This window comes from Bos indicus, chromosome 1 (genome assembly GCF_029378745.1).
Source record: "Bos indicus isolate NIAB-ARS_2022 breed Sahiwal x Tharparkar chromosome 1, NIAB-ARS_B.indTharparkar_mat_pri_1.0, whole genome shotgun sequence".
Taxonomy (NCBI): domain Eukaryota; kingdom Metazoa; phylum Chordata; class Mammalia; order Artiodactyla; family Bovidae; genus Bos; species Bos indicus.
In genome coordinates this window covers 127,642,256-127,663,467 of record NC_091760.1, presented here as the reverse complement: position 1 = coordinate 127,663,467, position 21,212 = coordinate 127,642,256, and the positions used below count along the sequence as shown (strand labels likewise).

The 21,212-nt window shown below is 44.1% G+C and overlaps 1 protein-coding gene across 5 annotated transcripts in view; it reads left to right on the top strand.

Moving 5' to 3' along the window:
• The first annotated feature begins 3,448 nt into the window (after window positions 1-3,448).
• The window catches only part of LOC109564601 (uncharacterized), a 62,550-nt gene continuing 44,786 nt past the window's right edge, over window positions 3,449-21,212 (top strand). The window contains exons 1-5 of one of the 5 annotated variants that reach the window (XM_070793875.1): window positions 3,449-3,503; window positions 3,964-4,127; window positions 9,245-9,473; window positions 11,237-11,389; window positions 18,261-18,409. In XM_070793875.1, coding sequence (XP_070649976.1) covers window positions 9,294-9,473; window positions 11,237-11,389; window positions 18,261-18,409 — 482 coding nt within the window. In that variant the 5' untranslated portion in view covers window positions 3,449-3,503; window positions 3,964-4,127; window positions 9,245-9,293. Of the gene's footprint in view, window positions 3,546-3,963; window positions 4,128-9,244; window positions 9,474-11,236; window positions 11,390-18,260; window positions 18,410-21,212 lie in introns of all 5 variants that reach the window. The other 4 variants (XM_070793868.1, XM_070793871.1, XM_070793878.1 and 1 more) reach the window with 4 other exon arrangements.

The window sequence follows — 21,212 nt, the reverse complement described above, 5'->3', positions numbered from 1 at the left end:
CGTCCTAGTTTATTTGTTAGCAGCCGAGTCACTAATCCAACTCACACTCAAGGAAAGAGTAATTAGGTTCTGCCTTTTGAAGGGAGGAGTAGATATAGTTGTGGAGACATTTATAAACCACTTCCTCTGGGGTGGACTGCCCCTGAGCTGTTCTGCCCCGTCTCACCTCACACCGTCCTTTGCATCTCTTCCTTCCTCTGCTCACTCTCCCTCTTTCTTTCTCCTTTTCCTTTCTTTTTCTTTTCCATCATCAGGTCTCCTGGGTTTCCTCCTCTATGGCAAAACAGCCTCTCTCCCCAAAAAGCCAAATTCATCTCAAACCCCTTCTAAGACTCCAATTGCTAGAGTCAATGGGGAGAAATCATGATTATGGGGTGATTCTTTTTTGTATTTTTTTGGGGTTTTAGTATTTATTTGCTTTTATTTATTTGGGTGCAGGATCTTTTTTTAGCTGTGGCACATGTGATCTTTAGTTATGGCATATGGGATCAGTTCCCTGACCAGGGAGTGAACCAGGGCCCCCTGCCTTGGGACCACAGAGTCTTAGCCATTGGACCACCAGGGAAGTCCCTTAGTGTTGATTCTTAAGGTCTGATCAGGGCTCTGAGAACCAAAAAGATCATGAACATCTACCCTCTTCCTATGCATAAACAGAAAACCAAAACATTACACTGCAAAAGACAGATAAAGAAGTTCAACAAAGTTCTGACTTTTCCCAAAACTATTTTGCTAGGGTTTTTCTTAAAACATGAAATATCAAATTCTGTCCTTGCATTTTCTGTTGTTGTCTCCCAGCTTTGCAGGAGCTCAAAACACATGTTTAGCATGTCCTGTAATTCAGCCCTGGTGAGTCACACCCTAAAATGTTAACAACTGTGAAATGAGCTCTGGGCTGCCCTGACTCACAGATGCTGGATGTACGAGGAATCCATATAATAGTCTCAAACTGGTGCCCATCGCACCCACTGCCCCAGCCATCCTTGTGGTCCTGGCAGCTAATAGCTGCTGTGACTGAGGTTGCTAGTTATCTCCCAATATCCATCTTTCCCTTCTTCTGTAAATAACAGAAGTTCTCGTTTTTCACTGGGCTCATGTCTGTCTGGAATAAAGATCATCTTTCCCATCTTTCCCAGCCTCCTTTGCCCTAGGTATGAGCCTGGTGGGCTATGCAAAGAGTCGGACACGACTGAAGCGACTGAGCGCACCACAGCACATGATCATGTCCATAGGTCTGGCTAGTGGAATAGAAGAAAAGGTATTACACTCGATTTCCTGGAAATTTCCTTAAAGGGAGAGAAAGTGCCCTTCTTTGTCCAGTTTTCCTTCCTTATATCTGAAATAGGAACAAAATTGGCTGGAGCTCAGCACCCATTTGGGGCCATGTGTGAAAGTCACACTGAAGATGGCAGAGTAATAAAGTAGAAAGAGCCTGGATTCTTCATGATCTTGGGCCTTTGATAGCAGCTCTGGACTGTTTGCCCAATGAGTTTCACTAACATGAAAGGGAAATGAACTTCTATCTTTTTCCAACCAGTGTTAATGGGTTTCTGACACTTGCAGCTGATCCTAATCCTAGTGTTACATTTCCTTTACAAACCTGCCCACGGTGCACAGGGATCCTCATCTCCTCTCTGATGGCCTGTCTAGTTTCTGACTTTGCTCTGTCCTGTCCTCAGGGGCTCTGACCTTCCTGATCATTCTCTATTTCTTAAGCATCTGCTTTTGAGTCCTGGTCTATAAAATGTAAGTGCACTCTCTCATCCCACTCCACACTCCTCTCACTGTCCTTCTGGTTACATTGTAGGAAGCCTGGACTAGGGCCCAGCAGAGGAAAGGAAGAGGCTGCACAAAGCAGAAATGACCTAGGGGTGACAACTTTTAGGGGGCAGCTCACTGGACAGTCCAGTCTGTCCAAACAGGATCCCTCCCTGCCCTTCTTGACCTTCCCCACAGCTTCAGTTTACTTTGGGCCTACTTAGATCCATTTGGGTTTAAAATATACACTTAAAAATAGCCAGTGTGGAGGAGTTGTGGGACTATTTTCCACTTGCAGTTTACTATGAATTTGTTTAATCCAATTTATTTCATTATTCATTGTTTCATTAAACATTTACTAAGAGCCTATTCTACACCCTACGTGAGAGACACAGATAAACAGATAGATAGATACAAATAACTTATTATCTGATAGTTCTGGAGGTCAAAGTCCCAGACGGGTATCACTGGACTAGGAGCGAGGTGTCAGGACAGCTGAGTGCTTTTATGTGGGTTTGAGAGAGTTCATTTCCGCTTCTTTTGAGCCCCTAGAAACTGCTCACATTCCTTGGCTCTTTTGCCATCTTTAAAGCCAGCAACAGCCAGTTGAGTGCTTCTCATTACATCTCTCTGACCTTTCTTTTCATCACTCATCTCTAGCACAGCAGCGAAAGTTTCCCTACTTCAAGTTCTCAGACTTAGATTGGCCCCACCCAGGGAATCAAGGATAGCAGTCCCATCTCAAGGTCTATAACTTTAATCACATCTACAAAGTCTCTTTTGCCATGTAAGGTACCATATTCATAGGTTTCCAGGACTGGGGCATAGATATCTTTGGGGGCCTTAAATTTGCAAGCCCCAAAGCCACTGCCCACAGCAAGATTTCTTAAAAATCTCTTTTCAGGGACTTTCCTGGCAGTTCAGTGGTTAGGATTCCATGCTTCTACTGCAGAGAACATGGGTTCAATCCCTGGTAGGGGAAGATACCGCAAGTCATACAGCACGACCAAAAAGAAAAAACAAAAAACAAACAAACAAAAAATCCCTTTTCCTCCCCCAACCACTTCTTCCCAAAGCTCCAACTGCTTTGCACCTCTGTTCTCCATTTTCCCCAGAAAAACTCCCAGGCCCAGCCCCTGAACAGCCTCCTTTATCCTGGCGCCCCCTTTCTCTTGGGAGTGGGGAGACAAAATGTCGCAAAAGGAAACCTCGCTAGTGCGCAGGTGAGTCCTCTCACCTTGGTTTCTGCTTATTGCTGTGGGCTGTAACCACCATTTATAACCTCGATTTCTTTGAAAAACCCACTTAGGGGCTCCAGTGCGGTCCACAGCTGACATCGCGTGGGCGGGAAATAGGCCGAGGCATCTACTCTTTGGAGACCTCTGCTCCTCCCTCCCAATGACCCATTGATAACCAGGGACACGGGTCCCCAGCTCTGTCCCCTCCTAGACCTCGTCCCTTGCAGCCCCATCAGCTGCCAGGACCCAGATCCGCAGCAAGGGCACCTGGAGTTCTCCCGGTCCCAGGCAGAGCCCCCGCGAACCCTGGAACGCTGTTTCCTGCTGCTCCTCTTTCCCTCCTCCTGCTGTTCCTCCTCTCCTCCTGGCGCTCTGGCCCCCGCGGGTCGCTGACTTTCTCCGGCCTCCGCCCCTAGCCGCTACCGCCCCCTGGCAGCCGTCTCCATGGTGCACACCAGACGCGGGAAGCCACCCGGCGGCGGTGGAGGGAGGCAGGGACCCGGCGCATGAGTGAGTGCGGGGCGCGGGCCAGGCGCCAGGAGCGCGTGCTGGGTGAGGGCGAGGTTGCACCGGCACTCCGAACCGTGATTAGGTGCTCCAGACACGCTGGGACCTGGGCTCGGTGGAGGTCTTGCTTGGTTTGCGCCTGCCCCGCCCCAGGGACATAGGCCTCCCCACCCAGACATCCCCAGGGTAGGGATTTCCGGCATCGGTGGGTAGTGGGAATTCTTTCCGGGATCTTTCGAAACTGTTGTGTGCACCAGGGGTTTTGAAGAAGGCCGAAAAAGGCAGCCCCTCAGGCCTGCCAGGTAGCTGCCCCTCTGGGAGCTAGCCGCTGTTGGAGCTGGGCGGGCAGGGCACTCAGAACTCAGGGCAGGGGCTCTTCTCCCCTCACCGCTTCTCCAGACGGCAGGACCCTCAGGCCCCTACTCTCACCTGCTCACCCCCCATCCCCACCTTCCATTTCCAGGAGAATCACAACCAGACAAGATGAGAAAATCTAGCATCCGTGGAGTATCCACTCCGGAAACCTCCAATAAATATTCATTAACTTACTAGCCAATCACCTAGGTAATTGCTAAGCTGGGCCACACACTTATAGAAACGACAGAAGGAAATACTCATACTGAAATAGTAAGTGAAAAACTCAAGATTTAAGAGGGTCTAAGTAGAATATTTATCGAATATATGTGTATATACCCAGAAGAGGCTCATGAGAAATACTTGATATTGTGAACAGTAGTACTGAATAGTGGGGTTCTCATGGTAAGTATACTGGAGTGGTTTGCCATTCCCTCCCCTAGTTACAAGCTTGAATCAAGATTGTCTAGAGAAATAAAAACAACCTCAGGTATGAGATGAAACCACTCCAATAGCAGAAGAGAAACTAAAGAGCCTCTTGATGAGGGTGAAAGAGTAGAGTGAAAAAAATCAACTTAAATTTTGATATTAAAAAAACTAAGATCATGGCACCCAGTCTCATCACTTCATGGCAAATAAAAGGGGAAAAGGTGGAAGCAGAGACAGATTTCCTCCTCTTAGGCTTTGAAATCACTGCAGATGGTGACCACAGCCATGAAATTAGAAGATGATTGCTTCTTGGCAGGAAAGCTATGACAAACCTAGACAGTGGGTTAAAAAGCAGACATTACTTTACCGACAAAATCCAAACAGTCAAGGCTAGTCATGTACAGATGTGAGAGTTGGACCATAAAGAAGGCTGAATGCCGAAGAATTGATGCTTTCAAACTGTGGTGCTGGAGAAGACTTTTGAGAGTCCCGTGCACATCAAGCAGATCAAACCAGTCAATCTTAAAGGAAATCAATTCTGAATACTTATTGGAAAGACTGATGCTGAAGCTGAAGCTCCAATACTTTGGCCACCTGATGCAAAGAGTGGACTCATTAGAAAAGACGCTGATGCTGAGAAGGATTGAAGACAGAAGGAGAAGAGTGTGACAGAGGATGAGATGGTTGGATGGCATTATTGATTAAATGGACATGAACTTGGGCAAACTCTGGAAATGGTAAGGGCTAGGCAAGCCTGGCATGCTGCAGTCCACGGGGTCACAAAGAGTTAGACATGACTTGGCGACTGAACAAACAATATTGGATAGTACCATCTTAGTCAGCTTGAAGTGAAGTCGCTCAGTCATGTCCAACTCTTTGCGAGCCCATGGACTGTAGCCTACCAGGCTCCTCTGTCTATGGGATTTTCCAGGCAATAGTACTGGAGTGGATTGCCATTTCCATAATAGAATACCAATGACAACAGAAATGTTTTTCACAGTTCTAGAGGCTGGGAAATCCAAGACGAAAATACTAGTAAGATAGATTTCATTCTGAAGCCTGTTCTCCTGGTTTGTAAGGGAAAGAAAGTGTTAGTCGCTCAATTGTTCTGACTCTTTGTGACTCCATGGTCACAGGGCTCCTTTGTCCATGGAATTCTCCAGGCAAGAATACTGGAGTGAATAGCCATTTCCTTCTCCTGGGGATCTTCCCAACTGAGGGACTGAACCCAGGTCTTCTGCACTGCAGGCAGATTCTTAACAATCTGAGCCACCAAGGCAGCCCCCTTGGTTTGTAGGTGATGGCCAATTCAACAGCTTGGGTGTGGATGGGTTGGAGGTGAGCTCTGTTGTCTCTTCTTAATCCCATCATTAGGGCCCCACCCTCATGACCTTATCTAACTGTAATTACCTTCCAAAGAACCCACATCATCACACTGGGGATTCAGCATTTGAATTTGAAGGGGAGGGGAGGTGAAAACATTCAATTCATAACAGTTTCTAACAAATGGTACCTTAGAGTGGTTACAAATGGGGGCTATGGATCTAGATTGTCTAAATTTGAATCCCAACTACACCACTTACCAGTGTCTGCCCTTAGGCAAATCACATAAACTCAGTATGCCTCAGGTTCCCTCCTTAGCATCTGCTATGTGTCAGATTCTGTTCTCAGAAGGCAATGGCACCCCACTCCAGTACTCTTGCCTGGAAAATCCCATGGACGGAGGAGCCTGGTAGGCTGCAGTCCATGGGGTCACTGAGGGTCGGACACGACTGAGCGACTTCACTTTCACTTTTCACTTTCATGCATTGGAGAAGGAAATGGCAACCCACTCCAGTGTTCTTGCCTGGAGAATCCCAGGGACGGGGGAGCCTGGTGGGCTGCCGTCTCTGGGGTTGCACAGAATCGGACACGACTGAAGCGACTTAGTAGTAGTAGTAGTAGTAGTAACTCATTATTCCCCATAACACTTCTTTGTCACCATCATCTCCATCTTACTGATGAAAAAATCTTTACAATTGTTATCTCATATAATCCTCACAAATGTCAAAGAGTTAATATTCCCACCATGTGTACAGATGAAGAAAATGAGGTTCAAGGAAGAGAAGTTGATTACCCACGATCACCCTGCTGGTAATGGACAGAAACAGGATTCAAACCTGTTCCGGTGAACTGGGCCACCCGCTCCCGACCCACACAGTCTCCCATGGTGCTATGCAGTGTTTGCCAATTGCCTGATGATAAGCAGCACTAGAGATGCTTTCCAAAAATGGTCTTAGCATGGATGGACCTAGAGACTGTCATCCAGAGTGAAGTAGGTCAGAAAAATAAATACCATGTATTTATGCGTGGGGAATTCGAAAAAACTGTTATAAACCTTCTTATTTACAAAGCAGAAGTAGAGAACAAATGTGTACATACCAAGGGGGAAAGGGAGGTGGGATGAATTGGGAGATTGGGATTGACATATATACACTGCGTGCATGCTAAGTCACTTCAGTCGTGTCTGACTCTTGCAACCCCATGGACTATATGCTGCCAGGTTCCTCTGTCCATGGGATTCTCCAGGCAAGAATACTGGAATGGGTAGCCATGCCCTCCTCCAGGGGAATTTCCCAACCCAGGGATCGAACCCAAGTCTCCTGCGGCTCATGCATTGCAGGCAGATACTTTACTGCTGAATCACTGGGGGAGCCCGACATATGTTGGGGTCCTTTAATGGACCAGAACCTGGTGGTCCGGAGTCGACTGATAAGAAAGTAAAGGAGAGAGAAAGAGGCTGATATTTGTTGGTTTACGCAGGAAGCCAATAAAGCCTCTGCACCGGGCTTGCTCTGTTCACAAAGGCCTCAGGCGCCCTCTCGATGGGGTGAAGGCGCAGAGCACTTTCTCGAGAGGGTCTTAGAAGCCCGGGCAGCAAAGTCAACACAGAGAACCTCTGCGCTCCAAAGAAATAGCCTGAGAGACAGAGTTGTAAATAATCACTTTTACCATACGGTTCATAAAAAGGAAGAGGGTACTTATCACCGTATAGAAAAACTAATGAAGGAAATGCCTGGATTCCTCAGCCCCCCCGGGAGAGGCTTCCTCTCCTCTTAATTCCTGGATATTCAGGAATTAATAAGGAACAGATTCCTGACAGATCCAAAACAGCACACAGGAAGCCTCCTGTTTAAATGCTTCCTGACAGACATATATACACTGCTATGTATAAAATAAAATAACTAACGAGAACCTACTGTATAACACAGGGAACTCAGTGCCTGGTGGTAACCTAAATGGGAAGGAAATCCAAAAAAGAGGGGATATATATATATATATAGCTGATTCAGTGATTCACTGATTTACTTTGCTGTACAGTAGAAACTAACACAACACTGTAAAACAACTATATGCCAATAAATTTTTTTTAATGGTCTTGGGAATCAGTACGCTCAGTTCTGTTTTCAGCCAGAGCAAATCCCTTCTCTCCCTTCCTGGGCCTCATTTTTGTTCCATATAAAAGAAGAAGTTAGACCAGCCCCAAGATGAAAAGTAGGTTTTGGGTAGCTGCCAAGTCTGGTTGCTCTGCAGGAGCTGCTGGAGCAGAGCTATGAGCAGAATGCTGGAGCTACAACTGGGTGCTGGCCATGGGTCGGGTGAGTGGTAGGGTGAAGAGCCATTTTGGTTGGCCCAGTATTTTCCTGGTTTTAGCACTTAAAGTCCTGAGACAGTGGGTCATCCCAGTGATAGCTTACAGGGATTAGATAATCTATAAAGTCCCAACCAGAGCTATTAAGAATATGATTTTTCCTTACCCAAGTACCTGAGTCTCTACGTTCTACTGGGTTTACTCTCCCTTTTTAGAATGTTTTTCACTTGTGATGGGCTAATTTCTAGCAATAGGATACCAATGCAAGTGTGACCTAAATTGAAAATGTGGACTACCCCCAGTAGTTCGTATGGCTTCTAACAGATGACGCTAGCCTTCCCTTGAAAATTTAAAACATCCCCAAGCGCCCTGGAAGTGTGCAGTGCCTCCACGCATCTCAGTACATTTTGGGATCTGTGACTCTGAGACATGAAGCATTTCTAGAGACAAAAAGGGATGTTAAGTAATGTCAAAAGAGTACATCTCCTAGGAAAATTTATCAGTTCTAAATTTGTAAGTACCCAGTATTAATACCATAGTGCCAATATATATAAAACAAAAATTTGTGCTACAAATTAATAAGTGATAGAGAAGGTGTGGAGAAAAGGGAACCCTCCTACACTGTTGGTGGGAATGTAAACTGGTGCAGCCACTATGGAGAACAGCATAGAGGTTCCTTAAAAGACTAAAAATTCCGTATGATCCAGCAATCCCACTGACAAAAATTAGAACTGACTCTTGCAGCCAGCAGAGTAAAAATAACATCAATAATAATAAAAATGTTTCCTTATCACTACATGCCAGGCACTGTGTAGTGCTTTATAAACTCATCTCATTTAACCTTTATGACAACCATAATCCATTTTACAGATTGGGAAATGGAGGCTTGAAGAGTTTATAATTTCTCTAAGGCCACACAGTAAATCAAGTAGTGGAGATAAGACTAAAATCCAAGTTTGTTACCTTCCAAAGCCCACATTCTTAACCACTATAATTACTGCGTGGCAGGAATTATGTCTGAAAGAAAATTATGCCACTTTTAAATCAATATGAACGTGGAAGTATTTAAAGCCCACTATTAATGTTAATTGTGTTCCTTTATAATTGAATTCAAAGAACTTCCCCCATTTTAAACAATCTAAAAGAAAGAATCCATTTCCATGAGTATAGTCCTTGCAAATTGAAATTTTCTGCTCTGATTCTCCACTCTCATTTTAAGATTAGTGAAGTACTTTATGATTTTCAGAGAAGGTGTGCAGCGATATTTGCTCATTTTTAGTGGGAAAGTGTGATCTCCTCCTTAAAAAGATATCTGTGTGCTGGGTTTCAGGGCAAGTTACAGTTCTCAGAATCCAAGTGGAATTTAACGCTATGAAACAATGCCAAGAGAAAAGCAAGGAAAACGAAAAACTAAAGGAGCACCCCAGTCCATTGTTTCCATTCTTCAAAAGTTCCTGAAAACATACGAGAAGCGTTGTGTACAGACTCAGACGTCTGTGTGTCCAGCCATCAAAAGGGACTTGAAAGCCAGCATCAACCATGAACGGATTCTCAGGAAGGTGAGTGTATCCTCTCAAGAAACCAAGGAACATGGATTCTCAATCCCTTCAAGCCCAGAATTGGCGGGGTCGCCCGCTCTGCGTTCCTGCCTGCATGCCGTCCAGAGCCTGACTCTGGCACCAAAGTCTGCTCGGCACTCCTCCTACCTTCCCACTCCTCCCTCCCAGTCTGCCCATCCCCGTCCTTCATCCTTCGAGCAGCTCTGCCTGTTCTCACCCCGCTTCACCTCCGGAACGGCCAGCCTGCCTCTCCTCCCACTCTATGTCTGGAGAGTCCAGCTCAAAAGCATCCCTTTTGTCATCATTGCAGAACCTCCCTCGCCAGCACTCCCGACCCTCCAAAAGAATGTCTCCTTGTCTTGACATCTGATGCGTCCAAGCCATCAAGCTTGACCTGCAAATACCCACACCCCTCCCATCTCACTTGGAGTAAGACAGCATATCATTTGGATTTCAGGGGAAAAAAACCTGATGTCACATCTTTTCTGAGATTAAATCTACTGGTTGAATGTCAGGGGGGAGGAAGAGAGGCCAGCCTAAGTGGTCAGCTCAGGAAGGGGCGCCTGAGTGACCAGAAGGGGGAGCCTGGCACCCAAAGACGGACTGTCCAGCTTCACAACTTCTCTATCACCAGCCCAGAAAGACAGTCTGTGTTTTAATAACCACATACCTACTGATTTCATAAAATGCTGGGTGTTAAGCAAGACAACAAATTAAACAAAATAATTAGATAGAGATGGTACTTTAAATACCATTACTTAAGACTTTGACACAAATCCATTCCACCCATATTTTTCCTGAATGTTTCTCGGGTTGGGAGGGTGATTACATTGCACCCTCCACAGAGAAACCCTCCCACAGTTCCTGTCTAAATCTCTCTCTCTTTCTGAACTCCCATTCTCAGGAAAGCTGCCCGCACCCACTATATTCCTTCAGGCTTTCACTCTCCACTTCTCCTCTTCCCGACCTGCGCTCCTGCGCATGCTCAGTCGCTTCAGTCATGTTCGACTCTGCAATTCCATGGACTGTAGCCCACCAGGCTGGTCTATCCATGGGATTCTCCAGGCAGGAATACTGGGATGGGTTACCATGCCCTCCTCTGGGGGACTTCCTGACGCAGGGATCAAACCCAAGTCTCCTGTGTCTCCTGCATTGGCCTAATTCATTTTTTCTGGTTGTAGTTATTATAATTAGGCTGCACTACTTAATCATAGGGTTAATCATAAACTTTATTCAAATTTATAACCATGTCAGCAGTATTTTCCAAGTATTTTTAATTATAATCACCATCAGAAATATAATTAACATTATGACCCAGTATATAAGTACTGGAATCTGTGTGACCCTAAGAGCTGTTTATGTTGGGTTGCTTTGGTTGGGTCTCCATTTTGATTTCGAACGTCAGTAAAATGAAAGTGTCATGAGACAGTTATTCCTTACTGCATAGTATATACTCAGATAATTTCCCTTCTTTTCTGTTTCATTAAAGAAATAAAGAAAAAGCTGGTAACAACCCACTAAATTGATTTCCTGACCCAGTTATGGACAGTAGCCTGCTGGAAAAAAATCTCTGCCTTGTGGGACTTTTCATGAAGCTTAGGCAGGAACTCCCTAAGTTTGTGTTGAACCCCAATGCACACTTGATCCAAAGTTAATAAGTAATGTCCTTCTAATGTTGTCTAATGACGATATTTTTCTCTACATATTTGGACACATGAACCTCCGTTTATGATGCCCACCTGTAGTTTTTTTTAACATTCTAGTTTGTACTGGTAAGACCTGATGACTCCCCGCCAGGCATCCTACCAATGTCCTTGGAAGCTTTGCTCATGACTGTTCGGGATGAGTGTTACATGCTGGGGAGAGAGATCTGCATCTGGGGCTTTCAACTGAGCAACCCAGAGATCGCCAGACTTGTGAGTCATGCATTTTAAAAATTGCTCTCCATTTAACCTTAAAATTGAATGTAAGCATATTATCATGTGTTCCAGCTATAGTTTATGTGGTTGTTGACTGATATGCTCCAAACTATTCTTTTTTAAAAGTATTTTTAGTGAAATATTTCAGACATATAAAAGTGCAAAAAATAATAGAACTGACATCTATGTACTCACCGTTGCATAATATACTTTTTAAGGAATGGATATTGAAGATATTTACAAATGCAAGAGCTAAAGTGCCATCTTTCTTCTTCTCCCCCATCTACTTCCAGGAGGTACCACTAGCCTGGAGTTGATGTGTATCAACCCCATTCATGTTTTTATGCTTTTATTACATATGCATGTATATTTTTACTTACCTACGTGAATTGTACTTTGTGTGATTTTATGACTTCTTTTACTCACATTATGTTGTCAAGATTTCTCCATGTTTATTAATTTTGACTGCTATTGTATAACACATAGCCTTCAGTCTTGAATGATGGTTTGCTGAAAACACGCTTATAGATTAAATATCATTATTTTTTATATTGAACTTCCTTTATAGTGAGTCCTAAGTTATATATAGGACTTTACTTCTGGCAAGGGCAAATCAGATAATTCAGGTAAATCCTTTCACTGAGGACAAAAAGATAAGCTAACATACACAATATGGGAGATAAATAAGCTTGATTTCTACTTCACATCATACCCCAGAATCAATTCCAGATGGATTATATATTATTTAAGGCAAAACAATAAGGTTTCTAGAAGATAGTCTAGGACAACACCAGAATCATGATTCTGGGGTGGAGAAAAACTCAAACAGAACACAAAAAACACTAATTTTTCCAGTTCCTAGCCTTTTTGAAAGTCCCTTATTTCTCTGAATGTTTAAACTTATAATCTATGTCTAATAATTTCAATAATCTGAATTATTTTGGAGTCTGACATTTCTGACTCTTGCTTCTACTGGTTCTTACTTATGAGGGCATTCCTTTGTATGTTTTTGTGATTTTTTTTTTTTTTTTACTGTAAATTCATATTTTGTGGGGACAAAAATAGCTATGGCAATTTCTTGAGCTCTGATTTGCAGATAGCTCTCTCCAGAGAATATTTACAGGTTTTTCTACCACACGCTCAGAGCTGTTAAATTCTTTTTTTTTTTTCCCTTTGGTTTTTTTTTTTTGGCCGTACCACATGGCATTCAGGATCTTAGTTTCCCAACCAAGGATGGAACTTGTGTCCCCTGCAGTGGAAATGCAGTCTTAACTGCTGTACTGCCAGGGAAGTCCCAAAATTAAGTTCTTAATCTAAGGTTTCTTTGGGGCTTCCCTGGTGGCTCAGATGGTAAAGAATCTGCCTGTGATGCAGGAGACCTGGGTTGTCTCTGGGTTGGGAAGATCCCCTGGAGAAAAGAATGATGACCCCCTCCAATATTCTAACCTGGAGAATTCCATGGATAGAGAAGCCTGGCAGGCTACAGTCCATGGGATGGAAAGAGTCAGACATTATTGAGTGACTAACACTTTCACTTTCAAGGTTTTTTGAACCATTCTGGTGATGTTAATTCAAGTTGCAAACCTGTGCTAAGGCTAGTTTTGTGAGTTCTCGGGGGATGTATTTTTTTCCATATACTCAGTTTGAGATGGGCCATTTTCCCTGGGATCCTTTGGGGAAGGGAAGAGTTGGGTTTATTTCTAGTTCTTTGTTACTCTAAGGACATAGCACTACAATCCACTTTATGTTTTGAGCCACACCTCTATTCAGGATTTCCTGTTGGACTGCTCACCTTGTCCCCTGGACTGTATGATCCATTAAAATCAAAGCCCAAATCTACTGCTTTAATGATGCTGTCAAAAGGGAAAGCTGGCTTCAGGGCCGCATACCTCTCTGGGTCATTTTCTTCTCATTCTTTGCCCTTTGGATATTTCTCCCTAACCTGCCTGTCAATCAACACATTTTAAAAAGATATGTTTAAAACTCTCCGAACAATGCATAGAGGAAAAGCTTCATAATGTTAGATTTGGCAGTGATTTCTTAGATATACACTAAAAGCACAAGCAACACACACACACACTCATTAAGTGAATCGGACCTCGTAAAAATGAAAAACTTCTGTGCTTCAAAGGACACAATCAACCGAGTGAAAAGGGAGAAAATAATTGCAAAGCATATATGTGGTAAGGGGTTAATATCCAGAATATATAAAGAACTCATATAACTCAGCAACAAGAAATAAGCAAACTGATTTTAAAATGGTCAAGGGCTTGAACAGACATTCTCTGAAGAAGATACACAAATGACCAAGAAGCACCTGAAAAGATTTTGAACACCATCAATCATTCAATTCAGTTCAGTCGCTCAGTTGTGTCCAACTCTTTGTGACTCCATGAATTGCAGCACGCCAGATCTCCCTGTCCATCACCAAATCCCAGAGTTCACTCAGACTCACGTCCATTGAGTCGGTGATGCCATCCAGCCATCTCATCTTCTGTCATCCCCTTCTCCTCCTGCCCCCAATCCCTCCCAGCATCAGGGTCTTTTCCAGTGAGTCAACTCTTCACATGAGGTAGCCAAAGTATTGGAGTTTCAGCCTCAGCATCAGTCCTTCCAATGAACACCCAGGACTAATCTCCTTTAGGATGGACTGGTTGGATCTCCTTGCAGTCCAAGGGACTCTCAAGAGTCTTCTCCAAACCACACTTCAAAAGCATCAATTCTCTGGCGCTCAGCTTTCTTCACAGTCCAACTTTCACATCCATACATGAACACTGGAAAAACCATAGCCTTGACTAGACGGACCTTTGTTGGCAAAGGAATGTCTCTGCTTTTCAATATGTTATCTAGGTTGGTCATAACTTTCCTTCCAAGGAGTTTTAATTTTATGGCTGCAATCACCATCTGCAGTGATTTTGGAGCCCAAAAAATAAAGTCTGACACTGTTTCCACTGTTTCCCTATTCTCTATTTGCCATGAAGTGATGGGACCAGATACCATGATCTTAGTTTTCTGAATGTTGAGTTTTAAGCCAACTTTTTCACTCTCCTCTTTCACTTTCATCAAGAGGCTCTTCAGTTCTTCTTTGCTTTCTGCCATAGGGTGGTGTCATCTGCATATCTGAGGTTATTGATATTTCTCCCGGCAATCTTCATTCCAGCTTGTGTTTCTTCCAGTCCAGCGTTTCTCATGATGTACTCTGCATAGAAGTTAAATAAACAGGGTGACAATATACAGCCTTGACATACTCCTTTTCCTATTTGGAACCAGTCTGTTGTTCCATGTCCAATTCTAACTGTTGCTTCCTGACCTGCATACGGGTTTCTCAAGAGGCAGGTCAGGTGGTCTGGTATTCCCATCTCTTTCAGAATTTTCCACAGTTTATTGTGATCCACACAGTCAAAGGCTTTGGCATAGTCAATAAAGCAGACATAGATGTTTTTCTGGAACTCTCTTGCTTTTTCGATGATCCAGCGGATGTTGGCAATTTGATCTCTGGTTCCTCTGCCTTTCCTAAAACCAGCTTGAACATCTGGAAGTTCATGGTTCACATATTGCTGAAGCCTGGCTTGGAGAATTTTGAGCATTACTCTACTAGCATGTGAGATGAGTGCAACTGTGCGATAGTTTGAGCATTCTTTGGCATTGCCTTTCTTTGGGATTGGAATGAAAACTGACCTTTTCCAGTCCTCTGGCCACTGCTGAGTTTTCCAAATTTGCTGGCACATTGAGTGCAGCATTTTCACAGCATCATCTTCCAGGATTTGAAATAGCTCAACTGGAATTCCATCACCTCCACTAGCTTTGTTCGTAGTGATGCTTTCTAAGGCCCACTTGACTTCACATTCCAGGATGTCTGGTTCTAGGTAAGTGATCACACCATCGTGATTATCTTGGTTGTGAAAATCTTTTTGGGGGCCACTATCAATCATTAGAGAAATGCAAATCAAAACCACCATGAGATACCACCCCATGTTAACTAAGATGGTTACTATTCAAAAAAGCAGAAAATAAAGTGTTGATGAGGATGCAGAGAAATTGGAACCCTTGTGCGCTATTGGTGGAAATGTAAAATGGTGCCACTATGGAAAATAGTATGGTGGCTCCTCCAAACATTAAAAATAGAGAACTGCTATATCATCCAGCAATTCCACTTCTGAGTACATACCCAAGAGAATTGAAAGAAGGGTCTCAAAGAGATATTTATACATTCATGTTCATACCAGCATTATTCACAATAGCCATAGATGGAAGCAAACCGAGTATCTACTGACAGACCAATGGGTAAACAAAATATGGTATATACATACAGTCGGATATTCAGTTCAGTTCAGGCGCTCAGTCGTGTCCGACTCTTTGTGACCCCATGAATCACAGCACGCCAGGCCTCCCTGTCCATCACCAATTCCCAGAGTTCACTCAGACTCACGTTCATCGAGTCAGTGATGCCATCCAGCCATCTCATCCTCTGTCGTCCCCTTCTCCTCCTGCCTCCAATCCCTCCCAGCATCAGAGTCTTTTCCAATGAGTCAACTCTTCGAATGAGGTGGCCAAAGGACTGGAATTTCAGCTTTAGCATCATTCCTTCCAAAGAAATCCCAGGGCTGATCTCCTTCAGAATGGACTGGTTGGCTCTCCTTGCAGTCCAGGTGACTCTCAAGAGTCTTCTCCAACACCACAGTTCAAAAGCATCAATTCTTCGGTGCTCAGCCTTCTTCACAGTCCAACTCTCACATCCATACATGACCACAGGAAAAACCATAGCCTTGACTAGACAGACCTTTGTTGGCAAAGTAATGTCTCTGCTTTTGAATATGCTATCTAGGTTGGACATAACTTGAAGGAAATTCTGACACATGCTACAACATGGATGAACCTTGAAGTGAGTGAAATAAGTCAGAAACAAAAGGATAGTGTATATGAGGTACCTAGAGTAGTCAAATTCATAGAGCAGACAGTAGAATTGGCAGTTGCCAGGGGCTGGGGGCTGAGGACAATGGGAGCGTTTGTTGAATGGGTACAGAGGTTCAGTTTTGACCAATGGAAAACATTCAGGAGAGGAATGGTGATGGGGCTTGCACAACAGTGTGAATACACTTAAAGCCACAGAGATGTACACTTAAAAGTTATTAAAATGGTAAATTTTATATGTTTTTGACTTTAATTTTAAAATGAATCTTTAAAAAGGTATTTTAAATATATAAACAGAATTTTTAATTTTTTTTTATTCAGAGGCTCAGTCAGGTACTCAGTTCATTCAAATTGGAAAGAGAATGCTATTCATGCATGTTAAAAGTGATCCTTAACAGTTCCTTAAAATGTAGCCCTCTTGGTAATCTACAGGCTTCTCTGGTGGCTCAGATGGTAAAGGATCTGCCTACAATGCAGGAGATTTCTGAGTTTGATCCCTGAGTGGGGAAGATACCCTGGAGAAGAGAATGCCTACCCATTTCAGTATTCTTGCCTGGAGAATCCCATGGACAGAGGAGCCTGGTGGGCTATAGTCCATGGGGTCACAAAGAATCGAACACAGCTGAGCAACTAACACTTTTACTTTTTCACTTTCTCGGTCAGCTGAAGGCTGCTGAGAAATTCTATCAGACGGCCGTGGTCTTGCCCACAGCAGGGCGGGTAACCCTGCAAACCACTGGTTGAGATCTTTAGGACCTGGTCCAGAGTTTATTTTGCACAGACCAACGTTAACATCAGCAGGGATGTGCCACATGGCCTCCTCTGTCAGAAATACAGCTTGAGAAATCTGATCCAGCACTCAAACTAGACTTTCTCTCATTAAAGAAGCCTCAGGCACCAGCTCTGTAGTTAAGATTGCAAGGGCTTTTTTATTCTCAACCAAGCTGTAATTTGGAATCCTGTCTCTGACCCACATGTCATTACCTCACAAAACCCTACATCCTCCAAACCCTACCAAAGTCACTTTCAGGCTTAAATTCTGTACTGAGGGAATCCTCAGGTCATGGTGATTCTAATTGCTAAAAAGGCAGCTTTCGTGTTTTTTTAGCTTTAAATACTTTTTCCTATCAGGTTGGAATTTCACTGTCATTGGGATCCTTCGTTACAGCAAGAAATGACCTTGCCTTAGACTTGTGCTTATATTGTGCTACCGTATATTTTCTCTCATCATAAAGCTTGATGTTTCCTGAACAATTCTTCAATGAGTCTTCATTTTATCTTTTATTTTAAATTTTTATTTATTTTGCCATGCCAAGCAGCTGTGGGATCTTAGTCCCCTAACCAGGGATCGAAACCTGGCCCTTGGCAGTGAAAGCATGGAGTCCTAACCACTGGACAGCCAGGGAATTCCTAGTGAGTCTTCATTTTAAAGGGAAATTATTTTGTTTTTGTGCCACTTTCTCTTTGGGTAACTAGAAAGTTATCTTAGAGGCCAAAATGTTGAATAATTAACATAAGTGACTTTGAAGTAATTTATAAAAACACAGATCATATTCAACCATGCTGCTGCTGCTGCTGCTAAGTCACGTCAGTCATGTCTGACTCTGTGTGACCCCATAGACGGCAGCCCACCAGGCTCCCCCATCCCTGGGATTCTCCAGGCAAGAACACTGGAGTGGGTTGCCATTTCCTTCTCCAATGCATGAAAGTGAAATGTGAAAGTAAAGTTGCTCAGTCGTGTCCAACTCTTAGCGACCCCATGGACTGTAGCCTATGAGGCTCCTCCATCCATGGGATTTCCCAGGCAAGAGTACAGGAGTGGGGTGCCATTGCCTTCTCCGATATTCAACCATAGTAGTGTTTAAAAGTTAAATGAAGAATAAACTCGAATATAAAAAACCAAACACAGATCATGTTTGTTTTCATTGTGTCTGCACTTTTAACCTTGCATTCTCAGGCTTTGCTTCTAGAATCGAAGGGGCACACCCGCTGCCCGTTTACCACCCTGGAACTCATTGACTGCAAGATGGATCCATGGTCTCTGGGGAGGCTTGGGCAGGCTTTGCATCTCAGCAGTCTGCATGTTCTTGTCCTCGACTACTGCAGGTAAGGCTGGAATGCAGATCCTTCAAAGTTCCCCATGCCTACGCCCGCCCCCGCTGGCAGCTGGGGGAGGCAAAGGCAGGGGAGGGAAATATCCTAGTTCCTTGTGTCTAATCAAGTCATTGCTGCAAAGGACACCCTAAAACTTCCTTAGAGTTCATGTTCCTAGTAAATGTTAGGGTTCTCAAAAAGAGTCTCTAGTCATTTGTTTATTCTTTTAACAAACATTTGTCGAAGGCTAGTTTGTCCAAGGCATGGTGCTTGTTGCTAAGGAAGATATAAGTGTACTTAAGGCACTGCCACTGTCCAAGGGAGTCCTCAGTGTACAGAGGGAGGAGACACGCTCTTGATTATGTAAAGCACAAGGCGGAAAGTCTGAATATCACAAAAGTTGTTGATATACATTTTAGCAGTAGTTTGGATAAGGGGAATTGCAGTTCCATAGACATGGTCAGTGTTCACTAGGAAAGAAGGTGGGAGGAAAGGTATGGTGCCAGACAAGAGCAGAGCAAGTCCTTCAGAGGGCTGGGCTCCGAGTGGTCAGGGGAGGTCAAAGTCAATAATACTAATAATGACAATATTTGCTAATGGTTATTACTGCGTGCCAAGCACAGGACGTGGATTTTCTCATTACAGTAGATATGTATCAATATATACCATTACATAGAGATGTATGATTATAATGATAGATATGTACCGTTTCTAACCCTTGACTATAGGTAAGGAAAAACTCAGGGGGATTAACTGGCTTGTTCAAGGCCATTTGGTTCTTAGGGATGGAGACTAGATGTGAATTCAGGTGTCTGATTCAGAGTCCACCTTTAATCAATGATACTAGACTGCTGGGGTCTTAATTTACAATCCATAAAAGATTTCAAACTGCTTATGTGATCTGGGGTTGGTCGTGCCACCTCTCTGATCTATGAGCTGATCTCTTCCATTTCCCAAGTCTATGATTCTATGACTCTTGCCACGGAGCCAGGTGGTGCCCTGTACTCAAAAGGCCAGTGGGCTGTGAAGTCATGCCTGAGAAGTGGTAGCTCAGTGACACAAAGACCCCACTAAAGGACTGGGATCTTATTAGGGCCCTGGTGGTGACAGAGAACAAGTCCATCAGCACAACTGGGGAAAGTCAATATTCTGTGGAGATTCTCCGCGTTTCTGAAATGCTGGGAGGAGCCTTATGCTGTTACTTCAGTCATGTCTGACTCTGTGTGAACCTACAGACTGAAGCCTGCCAAGGCTTCTCTGTCCGTGGGATTCTCCAGGCAAGAATACTGGAGTGGGCTACCATGCCCTCCTCCAGGGGACCTTCCTGACCCAGGGATCAAACCTGCATCTCTTATGTCTCCTGCATTGTAGGCGGATTCTTTACCGCTGAGCCACCAGGAGCCTTAGGGTCTCTTAATTCAGGGCAGCAGAAGGACAGGGTCCTCGGGACACCGTGCAGTGATTCAGGAGCAGCCACAGAGTTCCCCAAATGGACCAAGTAGAACCAACCCCACTGCTAGGAGACCCTCTAGACTCCAGTTGCTGTGCTGTACCCAGAGACCTGCACTGCGGGGAAGAAAGAAGGAATTCCCGTCTTTAAGAAACAGCTGTTTTATTTTTTTTTTTTTTTTTTTTTTTTTTTAATTTTTTTTTTTTTTTTTTGTTTCTATTTTTTTTGAAACAGCTGTTTTAATTGTCAGTGGAAATACTGCTGCTGCTGACACCTAGAGCTGTCAGGGTTGGGTAGCTGGGAGTCTGCACTGAGACCTCAACATGGACAGATTGCAGGTCACTGCCCTCTGGGGACTGGAGCTCTGTCCTCAGCGTTTTCCCTGATAGACTATGAAGTCCTGCAGGCAGGACACCCCTCTTTCTCATACACAGCTGCATCCCCTCAGCCACTGTGGTCCTCAATAATTACTTGTTGAATACATTTATAAATTTTAAAGTTATTTCTGTCAGTACTGTTCACTTCATTTTTTAAATTTTTATTTATTTTTATTCTTGGCTGTGCTAGGTCTTCGTTTCTTTTGTGAGGGCTGTCTCTAGTTGTGGAGAGCAGGGGCTACTCTTCATTGATGGGCATGGGCTTCTCATTACAGTGGCTGCAGAGCATGGGTTCTGGGCGTGTGGGCTTCACTAGTTGTGGTACACAGGATTAGTTATTCTGTGGCATGTAGGATCTTTCTGGACCAGGGATCGAACCTGTGTCCCCTGCATTGGCAGGTGGATTCTTATCCACTGTGCCACCAGGGAGTATATATGAGTTTAGTCATTCAGTCGTGTCTGACTCTTTGTGATCCCATGGACTGTAGCCTGCCAGGCTCCTCTGTCCATGGGATACTCCAGGCAAGAATACTGGAGTGGGTCGCCATGCTCTCCACCAGGGGGTCTTCCCAGCCCAGGGATCCAACCCAGGTCTCCCGTGTTGCAGGCAGATTCTTAACCATCTGAGCCACCTGGGAAGCCCTGTGCCACCAGGCAAGTTCTCATTTTTTTTTAAAGTTCAAGCCTTGACTCTGCAAATTCCCCAAACATGTTGCTGGGCCTCAGTTTCTTGACCTAATCCCTACCTACCCACAGAGGCTGTTGCTGGCATGAATGAGATGATGGGTGTGATTTCACTTTGAAACTCTAGGGATTGTGCAGATTAGGGCAAGAGGACCTCAGGGCCAAGGAGGGCTGAGAGGTTTAACTTTCCTGAACCTGCTGTGGACATGGCGTAAGAGGATTCTCCTTACAGAGTCCTGGTACCAATGAGTCTTCCCAGACTACCAACTGGGCCACCTCTCTCGTCTTCAGGATTCACAACTTG